Genomic DNA, 16206 nt, shown 5'->3' with positions numbered 1-16206 from the left:
CCCATCCATCCCTCCAGCCATCCACACATTCATCCATCCATCCACCCACCCACCCATCCATCCCTCCATCCACCCACCCATCCATCCCTCCATCCATCTACACATCCATCCATCCATCCACCCACCCACCCATCCATCCACCCACCCACCCACCCACCCGTCCACCCGGCCGTCCACCCATCTGTCCACCCATCCACCCACCCACCCACCCATCCGTCCACCCGTCCCTCCAGCCATCCACACATCCATCCCTCCATCTGTCCACCCATCTGTCTGATCACTCATCCACTCGCCAATTCAATTCACTCAGTCCCTGAGCACGTCTCCGGGTCAGGCAGCTCGCTCACACAGTCATCGAGCAGCAGAGGTGGGGTTATCACGTGCCGTCAGGTGCCGGGCAAAGAGGCCTGAAGAGCAGCCCCCCTGCACAGTGACCCACATTCTAATAAGGAATCCTGAAGACCAATCCCTACAAAGGTCCCAATCCGGCCCCCGTCACAGGAGAGCCCTGGGTGGAGCTTATGCTCATGTGGGTGTGGGGCTCCGTGTGTGGGACGCCATGACGGTGTCTCCTGTGCCCAGAGGTGGCCTCCTTGCGGAGAGTTCTTTCTTCAAACACCCGCCTCCCCCGCCCTGCTCTGCTGAAGGCAGCCCCACCCGACCCAACCCCCTACCCTGACCACCACCTACCTGTGCCTCCCCCCAGCCCAGCAGCCTTCCCAATCGCTGTCACCCTCACCCCAGCAGATAGGCCTCTGGGCCTCTGCCCCAGGCCACCTGTCCCTCAGCGGCCCCTGGTTCTTAGAAGAAAGAGGTCCAGAGTGTCATAATATATGACGGTTAAATATTAAACGGTCTAGTGACCACTGAGATGTGGCAACATATTTAAAAAGCAAAAAGACATAGATGAAATTAATGTTAGTAATTGACTAGGTTTAGTATTTCCAAAGTATTGCCCTTTCAGCATTGATCATCACAATATCATCGATGAGAGTTACTCAGCTCACAGTCACCTCGTGTCCAGTGAGCAGCACGCTGTGTCCAGTGGTCAGGGTCCCAGCATTTGCTTCCGTCCTGTCAGGGTCAGGCTTCCCGGAATAGCCCCATGCCACCAACCCTTTTCCTACTGCTGCCAGCAGGACAGCCCTCCCCTTGGGGGGCCTCCGCCAGGCCCGGGTCTCCGGGGCCCCAAACTGAGCACCTCCTGAAGTTGCGCCCAAGTCCCAGGATGGGGATGTGCTGTCTCGGGGACCGCACTCCTCTCTGCACCGGGCCAGCCAGCCCCAGGTTTTCCCTAGAGGTTGGCTTTTCTGTCGCTCCCTTTTTAATTACAGTAAAACCCACATAGCATACGATTTACCGTCTCGACCATTTCTAAGTGTCCGTTCGGTGATATTTCGTACATTCATGACGCTGTGTGGCCGTCACCACCATCCATCTCCAGAATGTGTTCATCTTACAAACCGAGACTCTGCCCCCACCCACCCCCCCAGCCCCTGACAACTGCCACCTCCTCTCTGTCTCTGAATTTGACTACTGTCGGGGCCCCATGGGAGTGGAATCGTTGTGTTTTGGTGTCTGACTTACTGCCCTGAGCACAACGTCCTTACGGCTCAGGCTGTGGCACCAGGTGGACTTCCCTCTTCTTAAGGCTGAGTAATATTCCATCATCTGTTGGTGGACCCTCGGGTTGCCCCACCTTGTGGCCATTGTAAGTGGTGCTGCTGGTGTACAAACGTCTGCTCGGGGCCCTGATTTCGGTTCTTTGGGGAACACCCTCAGGAGTAGAATTGCTGGGTCCTGGGGTACTTCTGTTTTTAATGTCCTGAAGAATTGCCATGCTGTTTCCCAAAGTAGGCATGCCATTTGACGTTCCTGCCAACAGCGCAGACGGGTTCTAATTTCTCCACATCCTCACCAAAAGTCACTATTTTCTGAGGGCTTTTTTCTTTAATCGTAGCCATCTTGGGCATGCTGGGATCTTACTATAGTTTGGGACTGCGTTTCCCTCATGATGAGTGATGTTGAGCAGCTTTTCATGTGCCGATTAACCATCTATGTGTCTTCTTTGGAGACATGTCTACTCAAGCCCTTTGCCCATTTTTAAATGTTTAATCGGGTGGCTTGATTTTTGCTGTTGAAGTTTAGTTCTCTGAGTATGCTGGATATTAATCCCTGAGCAGATATGCTAGGTAAATACCTTCTCCCATTCTGTGTGTTACCTTTTCATCCCGTTGACTGTGTCCTTTGATCCCATATCCAAGAAATCCCTGCCAAATTAAACATCGCCAGGTTTGCGCCCTCCGCTTCTCCTAAGAATTTGGGACTCATGGTTCTCACTACCTTCAGGTCTTTGATCCACTTTGAGCTAATCGTGTATAGGGCGTGAGGTAGGGGTCTTCTGCATGTGGCTGCCCGTTTCCCTGACACCGTTTGTTGAAGAGACCATCCCCTCAATGGTCCTGTCCTGGCAGCCTCATAGGGAGTCATTTGACCATATCCGTGAGGCTTGTTTCTGGCTCTCTTTCTATCCCATGGTCTCTATGTCTGTCTTTAAGCCAGTGTCACACTGTTTTCATTACTGTGGGTTCATGGTAGGTTTTGAAATCAGGACGCGAAAGCCCCCCATCTTTGTTCTTCCCCAAGACCGTTTCTGGGGTCCCTCGAGACTCCACGTGAATCTTAAGATGGGTCTTCCTGTTTCTGCGAAACACAATGTCGTCAGGATGCTGAGAGAGCTTGCCCTGGGTCTGCACTTTTACAAGTGTTAGGTCTCCTGCACACATAACAGGACACGGCCCTTCACCCCACGGAGACCCACGTCTCTCTGTGTCGCAGGGGCAGTGGTCATCGCCTTCGTGGTCTGCTGGCTGCCCTACCACGTCCGGCGTCTCATGTTCTGCTACATTTCAGACACGCAGTGGACCCCGTGAGTACCAGGAGGGGGTGGGGCTCGGGCTGGGGGAAGCTCCGACAGCAGGTGGGCATGGGGGGGGCGGGGCGCTGAGCAGCGCAGCTCGGGGCAAGGGTGCCGGTCACGTCCCCACACGTCCTTGGTGTGGCTGTGACCGGGCCGGGGGAAGGACGAAGTTCACAGAGGGACAGGTGCCCAGGAGCAGGTAGCAGCAGAGAAGGAAAGCAGACCCTGAGCGAGCGGGCACGAGACAAGTTGAGGGATCTAGACAGAGACAAGGAAGGGCCGGCCCTGCTGGATGTGGGAGGGGGCTGGTGGAGCTGCCAGGAGCACCCCGGGGACTCAGGGGGAGCCACACCCACGGGACACAGGGCAAAACCAGCAGAAGGAAGATCTGGTGGCGGAGTCCGGGAGGCCGTGTAGAAGCTTCCAGAACGCCCTCCCCTGAGGGCGAGGTACACTGCCGCCCGGGAGGCCGGGAAGGGGTTCCCGCCCTGGCTGTTGGGTTGAGGCCGGGGCGCGGCCGAGCCCCGCAGCCCAGCTGTGCTGGGACCCCGCCAGCGGAAGGGCAGGTGTGTCGCGCGGGGAGCGCTGGGGGCGCAGGGGGGCGGCCCCAGCCCAGCTCGGCGGGGGTGTGGCCACGAGGCGGGGGTGTGGCCACGACGTCCGGCTTCTCGAGACAAGCCCCGGAATGTCCCCGGGTCAAAAATCTACCGGGCGTTTCCTAAACGTTTGTCCCAAGCCACCGCCCGAGCCGGCGCTCCTGCGGCCGGGGGGGGGGGGGGGGGGGGGGGGGGGGGCTGCCAGGCCCCACCCCCGCGTGGGGGCCGCGGGGTCTGAGCGCCCGGCCCTCGCCCCTCCCTCCCTTCCAGGTTCCTCTTCGACTTTTACCACTACTTCTACATGCTGACCAACGCCCTCTTCTACATCGGCTCCGCCATCAACCCCATCCTGTACAACCTGGTCTCCGCCAACTTCCGCCAGGCCTTCCTGTCCACCCTGGCCTGCCTCTGTCCCCTGTGGGGGCGCAGGAGGAAGAGGCCAGCCTTCTCCAGGAGGACCAACAGTGTGTCCAGCAACCACACGTTCTCCAGCAACGTCACCCGGGAAACACTGTACTAGGCGGGTGGGGCCCCGCCGCTCGGCAGCCCCCCCCCACCCCCACCCCTGGGGCGGCGGAGGGGTCCCGCGAGGCCCGGGGCCCCACTTGTTTCAGCTTCTCCCCCAGCCCGCCCCACCCCTCCCTCCTCTCCGCTCTGAACGCCACGGAGAGATTGTTCCTCTCCCGGATCCAGAAAGGGCCTTTAATGAGGACAAATTAGTGCTGGGTGAAAGGCAGACTTCTTTGTTCCCAGACGGCTGTGTGTTGAGGGTGGACAGAAATGAAAGGCAGGGTCGGGCCAGGCGGGCGTGGGGGGCGGCAGTGCCTCTGGCGGGGGGGGGGGGGGGGGGGGGGGGGGGGGGGTTGGAAGAGGCCGGCCGAGGTCCTGGCGCCCCCGGGGGAGCGAGGAGAGGACCCCTACCCTCCTCTGGTACAGCAGGCAGCCAGACGGCCCCCTCCAAGGGCGACTCCCGGGAAGCTTCCCTGTGTCCCCACAGACCACCCGGGGGTCGGGGTGCCGGGCATCGGCCGGACCGGGCCTCCCCCTCCTCTCCCGCCTCCTCGCCAAAGCAGCGGGCTCCACAGGGATGCCAGCCGCTGGGGGGCTGCCCTGGAAGTCCTCTTGGCTCGGCGGAGGCAAGGCCAGGTCGGCGGAGTCTTGTCTCCACACCCCCCGCCCCAGGCCAGGCCAGGGACGTCCCCGCGGGCTCTTGTCCGCTGTGCGGGTGAGCTCCCGCTGCCCAGCTCTGAGCTGCTTCGGGGTCGGCTCCCTGGAGTGGAGGGCAGCTGGCCGGGTCCCAGAGAGACGCCAGTTCTGGGGACTCGGCCACAGGTGAGGACGGGGAGTCGTGAGTACAGCCAGCCGGCCGGCCAGCGTCATCCGTCACAGCCAGCCGGCAGCAGCCCCGGCTCCGGGGACCCAGAGGGGCAGGCGCCTCCTTGGTCTGGAAGAGCCGGTCTCCAGGCAGGGTGGCCTGGTCCCGGCCTTGGCCCTAGAAGGTCCCCCGAGCCAAAGGAGACAGTGGCAGAAGGGCCTGGAAAGAGAGGTACAGGCTTTTTAAAAGCCCAGGTTCTCCCTGGGCTCAGGAGCATATTTGGCCTGAAGGGAGACCGTCGGGCCGGCCGACAGCTGGGAACAGCCCTGACTCGGGACTCAGGAGGCCTGGTCCCTGTCCTGGGTGACCAGGGCTCGATGTCCCACCCACAAAAATGACAAGGTGGATGGGAGGATGTTGATGGGCGCCCCGCTACGAACCGTGTCCTGCTTAAACCCCACGGGGTCCTTCTCCGTTCACCAGGGACAGCTCCAGGGGGAGGAGGTCAGCCCACAGCCAGCTCCGTGACCCAGGGGCCACCCACGCAGGGGCCAAGGCCAGCCCAGACCTGGCACACAGCGTCTGCTCTGGGCGGGTGAGCAGGGCGGCTGGGCCCTGGCGGTGGGCGTCGGGACGAGGGCCTGGACCCTCGCTGGCGCTCCGCGCCTCGGGCACGGGTCCTCGCGCCCGGGCTCAGCCCCCTGACAAATGGGTGGGGCCGTTCCTCCCTCGCGGCCGGGACTCACGCGACCGTCTAGGCGGGCCCAGCCCAGGATGGACGGAAGGGACGGTTCCCCGGGGTGGGGGCGGAGTCAACGCAGGTGGGGACCGCCCCCACCACCCCGCAGCCTCCGAGTCTCAGCGGGGGCGGGGTCCGTGCGCAGCCCCAAGTCTGTCCGACTCTCAAGGACCCCGCCTTCCCGTGTGCGCACTTCGTGCAGGTAGAGACGCAGCCGCGCGGCCGGGCCCCCCTCCCCGTGCCGTCCAGCCCCGTGGAGTCAGCTCCTGGCCACGTCACACTGGAGCTCCCGAAGCCGGTCTCAGAGAACAGTGTCCGGTGTGACTGGTCAGCAGTGATGCAAAACCCCGCCGACGGCTCAAGCGCCCCCCCCCTCCCCGCCCCTGCCCCTGCCCCCGCTCCCGTGACGTAATCAGCAAGAACAAAGCCCCCGAGCCTCTCAATAAAGGAGACAGTGGCCCCCGTGGCTGGGACTCTTATGTCCAGGGGCCAGTGGGCCCACATCTGTTCATCCCCTCATTCGTTTGTTCACCGGGCGTTTCCTGACTCGGCGGACAACCCTCCACTGGGGCCCTCTGACCAAAACCGCGTGGGCTCTGGTGGCGTCTCCCAAAGGCTGGGGGTACTGGGGGCCGGGATCCCCCAGCTCGGGTCCTGCTGCCACCAGAGCGAGGAACAGCAGCAGGAGGAGCTTGCGCAGAAGACCCCATAAGCCACGGGGCCGCCTCGAGGCCTGGAGTCGGGGAGACCTGGGTCCACCTGGGGGTGCGGCCAGCACGCTGCCCTCCGTGTGTCCGTTTTCCTCGTCCGCGGGCTGAGCACAGAGGCGGCCTCGTGACGGGGGTGCAGGGTCTGTGAGTGTCAGACTCGGGTCTCTGCGGCCCCTGGGGCCGGCCTAGAAAACAGGGAAGCCAGTGAGCTTCTCCCCAGGGGTCGGCAGGTGAGGGACGCCCGGGGACGGGGACGACCACTGACCCTGACCTCTGGCACAGCCGACCCCTCGTCGTCTTTCGGCTTCTCCTGCTACACCTTCGTCCCTCATGGGCGGCGTCCCCGAGGTGTCCAGCCTGGGGGCGGGAGGGAGAGCGTCTTTCCCGGCTGCAGGGAAACACCACAAGCCCATAGATGCCAGCCTCCCAGGCCCCAGCCTGCCCCGTGTGCTTGAGCGGAAGCTCCTGGAAAGGTGGGGGCGCGGGGAGGGGGACCCGCCCCTTCAACAGCCTGTGCAGAAGCGCCAGAATCCGGGCCACGTGCCCTCCCCCTTCCGTTCCTGCAGTCCTTCGTTCACCCGCTGCCTCCAGCTGACTCGCGGCTCCCTTCTGATTGGCACAGGGGTGAGGGGTGAGGCTCCAAACACTCCCTTGCCTCTCCTCATGAGTGTCCCGCCCTCCCGGCAGGGATGGCTCGGGACACCCCTTCGCTCCCAGATGTGAGAGACTCACTGGCAAGCTCCAATAGGTGCACTGACATTTTACGAGAATATCCAAAGGAATAAAACTCTAATGGTGGAATTTCAGGCCAGTCAAGGAGACAAAACTTTGGGGTCAGTGGGAAGGCAGTCTGGAACCCTAACCACACTTCGGTGCCACTGCCCCGGGAGGCCAGCGCTCTGGAGAAGCCCCTCCTGCAAGTTCCTGAGCCTGGATCCCTATTCCAGCACATGCATAGGGAGGAATCCTCCCTCCAGGTTCTACTAGAGGCATCTCTGGTCGCACCGCCAGGGAATGGGAGGAGGGCTTGGGAGAGAATTCCATACATTTTAAAATACCCTTGAAGGAAGGAGGAAAAAAAACCACAGGCCCAGGCCTGCTCCTGGATCCCGAGTGCGGGGAAAGCTCCCGGCCCCGCCCTCCCCCTCCTGCTGCCCGTGACGACGATTTGAATCCCGGTTTTTGTCAGAACTCCATGGAAACCACGTCCAGGCTGAACGTCTAAAAGAAATGGCCGTGTGGAGAGACGAGGACAAGGGGAGGCCAGCCCCAACGCATGCACGCTCACATACACACACGTGCAAGCACACACACGCGAGGGCACCGGCCCCCGGCCCCACTGGGGCTCCTCCTGCAGCTCAGAGAGGTCACCGGTCTCAGCCCAGCTCAGGAGGCACAGACCACTGGCCGCCTGGACCTCCGGGCCCCTACCTTCCCCGCCCCCTTGGGGATGAAGAGATATGGGGGGGGGCCTTGTCCTGCTCTCTGCAGCCCCCCAGGGCATGGCCAGCCACGCCCCGGGCCAGAGCCTCCGCTCAGCCCCTGCCCACCCTGGTGGGGCCCCTCGGGGAGCTGCGGTGGGACAGGGCCCGGCCTCACTCTCCCTGCTGGCTCAGGGTTGGGGGGGATGGAGTCTGGTGCTCATCCCCCCACAGGGTTCTTGCCCTCTTGTTCCCGGTGGGTGTTGAACCAGAGACCCTGGGGCTGTCGCTTGTGATGGAATGACAAATTCAAACTCCAGCTGCTGGAATTGAGAGCCATTCGGCCAGCCAGCCCTCCGCCGTGATTCGCTCGTCTTTGCCCACGGACGCTGGGACTTATCACCCAGAAAATCGATGGGCACCTGGGGGCTCCGTCGGTTAAGCATCGACTTCGGCTCAGGTCATGATCTCACGGTTCATGGGTTTGAGCCCCGCGTCGGGCTCTGTGCTGACAGCTTGGAGCCTGGAGCCTGCTTCGGATTCTCTGTTTCCGTCTCTCTCTCTGCCCCTCCCCTGCTCATGCTCTGTCTCTCTCAAAAAAGAACATTAAAGAAAATCTAATGAACGAATAAGCAAACATCCGCCTTCCTCACCAGGTGTGGGGGCAGGGCCCCTGCGGAGAGGAGACAGGGGCCAGGGGCAGGAACTTCACAGACACACAAGGTGGACCCCCAGAATGACAGACCTCCCAGATCTGTGCCACCCCCACCCCCGCACGGCTCAGCAAACCCCCGCTGAGCAGAAGGGGGAGCAGACGGAAACACACACACACACACACACACACACACACACACACGGCAGGCCTGGAGCCAGGTGAACGCACCCAGGACGGTCTGCGAGCCTTCCTGTGACCACACGATCCTGCAGCGTTTGATGGGGGGGTACCCACCGGGGAGGCAGGTGTGGGTGCTCCTCGGAACGAGCGCTCAGGGCGGGGCATGAGGTCACAAGTCCCCCACCCCCGGTGTCCCCTCGGGGAGCCCAGGGGCCCCTGCAAGCTGGCTGGAGACCTGAGGTGCTCCCAGGCTCTCAGGAAGCAAGACTTTCCCCAGGGCTCTGCCTCCTGGTGTCCAGTCTGAACAAGCCTCCGGAAGGGCCGTCTGGCTTGCGGCCTCGTGCCAGCCGAGCCCAGCAGCTTCAGGGCTCAGCGCTCTGCTCGTCTGCCTCCCGAGACCCACAGATACTCTACACCGGGGGCCCGGACGGGGGCTGGGACGGAGGTGCCGGGGCTCCGCCTGCCTTCGCCATCCCCCTCCCGGCTTCTGGGAGTGGACGATCGGCCCCCACCACAGTCTGGGCCACACCGTCTGTGCGCTTCTAACCGCTAGAGCCCGATGCCTCCTGCAGAGCTGTCGGAGCACACCCCTACGAGTGCCGAGTGTTGGTGATGAAACCCTTCAGGTCCTTCGAAAGAAGGTTCTGGCTGAATATTCCATGACATTCTCTCCCTGCCACATTAGTCACCGGGAGTTCGGAGGAAAACGTCAGCCTCATCGACCCTTCAGGACGAGCGGTTTCCTGTGATCTGAGCCGTCCCGGCGCTCAGGGCCACGGCTCCGGTGCTCGTGGCCGCTGCTGGAGCGCTGCGGCCGCTGGCTTCTCCGCTCGGGGGTTTCCGGTGGGCAGATCTGCTTTGGGAACGAAAGGGGGTCCGATTGAGCGTGTGGCGTATTTGCAGGGGTGAGGGGAACGGCGGCCCCAACCAAAGCATTCGGGCGCCCCTGGGAATGATCCTCTGCCTTGCCCCTTCCAAGCGCCCCCCGCCCCCGTGCCTCCCAGGCAGTGATTCACTTTCCCGGACCCTACACGCTCCCCAGGAGGGGCCTTGGGAGACCTCGCTGCTCCCCTCTGAGCGTTCGTGCCTCGTCTACACGGGACGTGCCGGCTCTAAAACGCGAAACCGCGGGCCGAATCCTGAACCGTTGGAGTCGCCAGAGACCTGGCGCCCCAAGGGCAGCAGTGGGCATCGCGGGAGCCCCCGGCCGGCGCCCCGGCCCGCGCCCGCCTTCCAGCTGGGCAGACGACTCCCGTGGCGTTGTCCCGTCACTTCGCTGCTTGGGTGACAAAGCGCTTCTTGCCCGGCGCCGCCCCACACGCCCACCTGTCTGCCTCTTTACCGTCCGAGGAGCGTGGGCTCAGGCTCTTGTCGGGACAAGACTCGGCACGAGCGAGCGGAACGGGGGGAGAGGCTCGAGGTGTGGAAGACGCTCCTGGATCGGGCCCCAGCCTCCCCGCCTGCCTGGCTGGCCGTGTGCGCGCTGACTTTCAGGATGCAAAGCCTCTCCCTTTCGGTAGAAGGTGGTCCAGTCTCCGAGGGAAAATTTGGAAAGAGCACACGGTACCGAGTGAGGTCCCCGTGCGCTGCGGCAGGGCCGGCGGTGGCGGGACACAGACGCCAGCCCCCGGACGCGCGCACGCGCTCTCTCTCATGCACGCGCACGTGTACACGCACACGCACGGCGCAGCCACGCCGGCCGAACCGTGCTCGGCCCTTCGTGCGCACGTTTGCACACGAAGTTAAAATACATCTTTGACATTCAGATGTTCCCGAAGGTAAAACGGGCTGTCTTGTGCAGAAGTGAGGTCCCTGTCCCCAGAGCGCCCAAGCAGAGGACTTGCTGTGTCTCCACAGGCCTCGGCTGACCCTGTGGGAGCTCAGGCGTCAGAACGGCCCTGCAGGTGTCCTGGGGGGTGGGACGGGGGGCTCGGCCTGCATACCCACCCTTCCTCGTGCAGCCACCTCTGAGGCAGTGCAGGTGAGGCCGGTGACCATCAGGGAAGGGACAGGCACAATGAGGAGGGGACAGTGGGGGGGGGGGCAGCAGAAGGGGGCCGGGACAGCAGAGAAGGGACACGAAAACCCCTGCTATGCTCAGTCAGTTGTGGGACCTCGCAGTGGTCATTAAGCAGGAAGGGGACAGTTCCTTTTACTGATGAGGGTGTGGGTCTGAGAGGGAGACCTTGTGGGACCCCTCAGGGCCAGCAGCAAAGCAGAGGACGCTCTGGTCCCCCAACACCAGCCCAAGGACTGGGCTTCCTTCCCCTGGGGACCCTCCCCTGCCCCCACTCCAGCCGCACTCAGCCAGGGGTCTCTTTACTGTCCTTTCTCCTTCCCACTGTCCTTCTCCTCCATGGCCAACAAGCACACAGCTTATGGCCTCTCCGGCCCCAAGTCATCTGAGGACCTGATGGAGACATGAAAACCCCGTTTCAAATCATCTGTGTCACTTTGGGTGACTCAGCGGCACCCAAGAAAACATCAAATTCCCACCCAAACCCCGGCCTCCCGGGGTCCTCCAGGGACTCCTGCCCAGCCTGGGCCACCCATGGGGGATAGAACCTCCGGCTCAGCAAGGAAGCAGAGTCCCCTCCCCCAAGCAGGCTGGTGGCTCTAATCCGGGGAGGCTGCTTGGAGGAGGCAGTGGAGGGGGCAGCCTGGGCCGTGCTCCCCCGGCGTCCACGTGGAGATTCCCATGGACGGATTTACCAGAGCCCCCCTTGGCTGCCGGCCCAGGCTGTGTGGGGACACTGTGTTGAGCAGCTTGGGCCGTGGGGCTCCCATGGGGGGGGGGGGCGGATGGGAGCCCGGAAAACAGAAAGGAGGTGGTTGGGGTGAGCAGTCAGGAGCAGACAGAGAGGGTGGCTGGGAGGGGCACGCTCCCCCGGTGGGGACAGTGACCCGCTATCGCGGGGAGGACAGCCGAGGGCAGCAGGGGGGACAGGTGGGCAGGGCGGCACCGTGCGGCTGTGGGGCTCATGTTGAGCTTCCTGGGGACGTGTGGTGGGCTCATTACGGCCCCCCAGGAGCGGGCCCCCCACCGCGGGAGCTGGCCCAGCCCTGCAGATGGGGCCCTGGCGTCTGACGGGGTGTCGGCCCCGCTGGCCCTGTCTCTCCACATCAGTCACTTCCCTTGGGCCCAAATTACTCTAATCATGTTCCCCCTCGGCAGGCAGGCTCCTCTGAGCGTCCCTGTCATTCGTTTACATTAGAAAGTGACACTTCAGTGGGGCACGGGGAGGGAGAGGCTCTGACCGGCACGGCCACACCCGGCCTCCCCAGCACAGCAGAGCCCCGCTCCCGCTCCCGGCTACGGCCCTGCCGTCCCGGGAGGTGGACCCACCCTGGTCTGACCCCGGCCCCCTGAGGGCAGGCCCCTCGGGCCCCGGGCACCGCGGGCTCCCCCACACCCGCTGCGGTCCCCCTGCGGCCCCCACCTGCCCCCTTAGCCCAGTCTGGGCTTCTTTGTTTCCACCACCCAGCACACTTAATGAGCGCCTACTGTATGTACCAAGCCAGGCAAGGAGCAGAAAGTCAGGGGTCTGTGGTGGGAGGCCTTGGCAGCCCAGAACACCAGGCTGTGCCTGTTTGCCGTCCCCGTGTCAGGGCTCCAGGAGGGAGCCGGCAAGTCTTGTGTGGACCGGCCCCCTCGGAGGCTCCCCACGGCCCCAGGACACTTGCCCCTCCTCAGTGTCCAGTTTACAGAGGGGGAGGGGCCGAGAGGGAGCCCTAGGCAGTCTGTGGCCCCGTCCCCTGCAGCCGTGGGATCCAGCCTGGGTGGGGGTGGGCGGGAAATGAACTTTAAGGGCCTCTTTCCGCCCTGGGTCTTGACGCCTCGCCCCCTACCCCACCCCCAACCTGGCCTCACCCAATCGGAGCACCAAGAAGCTTGAGATTCTTGCATGATGAGGCGGCGTCTGTGATCAGGAGGTCTCTGTCCCTCACAACGGTGACCATGAAGGTCCCTGAATCCTGGGGGGGAGGGGTCCTAGCTGAGCCTAGGATGCCCTGTCCCTGCTGCTCCCCGTCTCCCATCCCCTCCTCCTCAGAGGGCGCTCTCTGGGCCCCCCCCCCGCCGCCGCCGCACTGCCCCATAAGCATGTGCCAGCTTTTGGCCCCCCCCATCCGGCCACCAACCGTGGGCATAGTGACAACAGCAGCATTTCTCCCGCGGGACCTCTGTGCGTACCAACCTCCTGCAATTTTTTTTTTTTTTTAATTTTTTTTTTTCAACGTTTATTTATTTTTGGGACAGAGAGAGACAGAGCATGAACGGGGGAGGGGCAGAGAGAGAGGGAGACACAGAATCGGAAACAGGCTCCGGGCTCCGAGCCATCAGCCCAGAGCCCGACGCGGGGCTCGAACTCACGGACCGCGAGATCGTGACCTGGCTGAAGTCGGACGCTCAACCGACTGCGCCACCCAGGCGCCCCTAACCTCCTGCAATTTTGTGCTTGCCGCAGCCCCCAAGAAGGAACTGTTAGCACAGCGGCATCACGGGGCCACTGAGGCTCCCGGGTGCCGGGCAGTCTGCACGGGACCCTGTGCCACCGGCACCCGCCGCCCCCGTGCTCGGCCCCAGCTCCTCCCCCCAGGTCCTCCGTGCTGCAGGCTCCACAGGTAGAAACTGAGAAATCCCCCCCCCCCCCCAGTGCTAACGGGAGAGACTCCCTCCGTTTCCTTCCAGCGTCGGCTCTAGAAAACTGGGAGTTGCAAATTCTCTCTCAAAGGAGGTGTGCATGCCTTTGAGAGGTATATAAATCTCTCTGTCATCACACCGCGGACGTGCTCATTCTGGGGAGGGCTGCTTGGTGCCTGTGGGAGACGGCACGTCCACCCCCCCACCTCCAGAACCCGTGAGCGTGTGTCCGCGGCATGTGGCGGGGCGCGGGACTTTGCAGATGCGTTTAAGGCCGTAAACGTCAAGGTGGGGAGACTATCCTGGATTTCCAGGGAGGCCCCAAATGGTCACACGACCTTTTAAAAGCAGAGCGGTTTCTGCTTTCCGCTCTCTTGGGCATTTCCAGAGGCAGGCTGGGAAGTCACAGAGACTCGTGCGTGGGAAAGACCCAGCCGCTTTTGCTGGCTTCCAAGATGGAAACGGAGGCCCCCAGCCAGCGATGCTGGGGGCGACCCCCGACCACGGCCAGCGAGGAAAGGACGCCCGGCCCTACAGCCGCAAGGGCCCGGACCCTGAGCCCAGTCTGGACGAGCAGGCGGCGCCTTCTCCCCGGAACCTCCGGGGACAAGCCCAGCTGGGGACACCGCAGCTTCAGCACGTGGGACCCCGAGCGGAGGACCCGGCCGGGCCCACAGAACACGGGGTGCGAGTGGGTGCTACCGGACGATGTGCTGAGGCAGGAAAGCGTGGAGTGCCCTGCCGTGCGGCTTTGCGGTGCGTCCTTAGTGCCCTGGCCATCCAGGTGCAAGTTATTGTCAGTTCCGCTTTGTCCCAGCACGTCTGTCTGTGTGCACGTGTGGCAGAGGGTAGCCCTGCTCAGGGACCCTGAGTCAAGCACGCCCCGCCCCGGCCGGGCACAGAGGCTGTGTCTGCACGCAGTCCTCTCCCATGGTGCTGCAGGACCTGGCTCGGCCAGGAATGCCCGGGGCCCTCCCGGCAGGCGCACTCCAGTCCCGGGAGTTCTGCAGCCGTCACCGGCCTGGTCCTGAGCAACTACATCCTGGACCTGAGTTGCGGGCCGTGGGTCACATGGGGCAGGGGTCTCGGATCCCTGTCGCCAAGGCAGGGACAGGTCTGAGCTCCCAAACCGAAAGGCCTTGCCCTCCGTGGCATTCTGAGCACTGCTCTTGGGAAGAAGGCCATAGGGCGAGATGGGCCAGCATAGCGTGGTCACTGGTGAGTGGGCAGAGAAGGCACGGGGCAGATATGGGAGGACATGCACTCCAGCCTGGCTGAGACCCCAGCGGGGGCCCCTGCCTTGCCAGCCCCGTCCTTCTGCTGCTTCACACCGTGGCTGCTGGCTCACCAGTGCCCACCTGTTCTGGTGGCCGCCCCCGTGGAGCCTTCGGCTTCCCTGGAAGGGGCCACCGTGACCCCAGGGTCCGGCTCTGACACAGGCTCGGGCCTGGGGTCACCGGAAGGATTGTGTATAGATGAGTTGAACGTCCTGGGTCTTTCTTAGTCAAGTCCGGGAGGAAGGGTTTGCTTTGCGGAAAAACACTCCAGGTGATTTCTCATCAACACGGAGGGAGACTCCTCTGGTGAATACGCCAGGTCTCCGAGTCTTGGAACTGAGAGGTTACGGCAAAAATGTTAAGGAAACCATTCAGTCCAACGTCCTGGCGTGGCCTGTGCCCACCACGCCGTGAGGCTGGATTCCTTCCCTCCTTTGCTCAGGGTTTCCTGGACGCAGCACATGAAGATGCTGGGCTGTCTGATTTAGACAAGCGTATGGCCCCAGACTCCACAGAGGAACAATCCCCAACTCTGCAAGCAGACGGAAGAAAGAGAAGGCTTCGGGAGACGTCAAGCGTCGATTTCTATGGGAAACAGGATTCTCGGTGGCTGAGAGGGTGGTTGGGAAACAACGGCACGCAGAAAAATGGTAACGTCACTCACCATGCTGCTGCCCTGAGGCAGGCGAGCTGGGTCGTCCTGGACAGTACGGTCCCGACCGGGAGAAATAGCCGCCAGAGGTGCAGAACGGCGACACCGAAGAAGGACCCCACGGGAGTCCTGTATGGCCTCAGGGCAGTGGGCCTCCTACTGTTGCTAACACACCTGCCTCAACAAGAAAAGTCTTGTTACGCTTCTCTTCATTACCAACGAATTATGTTCTCTGATCACCTGTCTCTCTTCTCTCTGGTGTGAGTTGTGTTCACTCCGCAGGGCCTGGTACATGGAGAGCAGGCACCCCGTAAATGTTCATGGGATGGATGATGGATGGGTGGATGGTGGATGGATGGATGGATGAACAGATGGATGGATGGATGGATGAATGGATGGATGGGGGGATGGATGAATCGATGGGTGGCTGGGTGGGTGGGTGGATGTGTGAATGGATGGGTGAGTTGATGGGCAGGTGGGTGGGTGGGTGGATGACGGATGGTGGATGGATGGATGGACAGATGGATGGATGGATGGTGGATGGACATATGGACGGATGGATGGGTGGATGGATGGATGGATGGTGGATGAATGGTGGATGGATGGACGAATGGAGGGATGGATGGTGGATGGACAGATGGATGGATGGATGGATGGATGAATCACTGAGTGGCTAGGTGGGTGGGTGGATGTGTGAATAGATGGGTGAGTTGATGGGCAGGTGGGTGGGTGGGTGGATGACGGATAGTGGATGGATAGATGGACGAATGGAGGGATGGATGGTGGACGGACGGATGGACGGATGGATGGATGGATGGATGGGTGGCGGATGGATGGCGAAGGAGATGTGCAGCACACTTCAGGAAGAAAACGCTGCTCTTCTCATTGATCATCCTGTCCCTCTATCTGCAGAGAGGCAACCTGAGGAAGCTTCCTGCGTGTAGAGCCACAAAAGCAGCCGATAGCAAGGTCGGTGCCTGCCAAACTGCCAAGGAGATTTCCGTTTGGAAATGAGGCTTCTGCTCAGTTTGGCGGCTGCATCGTGGCAATGGATTGAACAGCTGCGCCACGGAGGACACTGACAGGATCCGGTACCTGA

At 62.6% G+C, this 16206-nt stretch overlaps 1 protein-coding gene across 1 annotated transcript in view; it reads left to right on the top strand.

Moving 5' to 3' along the window:
- The window catches only part of NTSR1 (neurotensin receptor 1), a 48334-nt gene extending 42300 nt beyond the window's left edge, over positions 1 to 6034 (top strand). The window contains exons 3-4 of the mRNA XM_030309227.1: positions 2839 to 2929; positions 3787 to 6034. Coding sequence (XP_030165087.1) covers positions 2839 to 2929; positions 3787 to 4036 — 341 coding nt within the window. The 3' untranslated portion in view covers positions 4037 to 6034. The remainder of the gene's footprint in view (positions 1 to 2838; positions 2930 to 3786) is intronic.
- Positions 6035 to 16206: the final 10172 nt, after the last annotated feature.

The sequence above is a fragment of the Lynx canadensis genome, chromosome A3 (genome assembly GCF_007474595.2).
Source record: "Lynx canadensis isolate LIC74 chromosome A3, mLynCan4.pri.v2, whole genome shotgun sequence".
Lineage (NCBI taxonomy): Eukaryota > Metazoa > Chordata > Mammalia > Carnivora > Felidae > Lynx > Lynx canadensis.
This window is presented reverse-complemented; position numbering and strand designations above follow the sequence as displayed.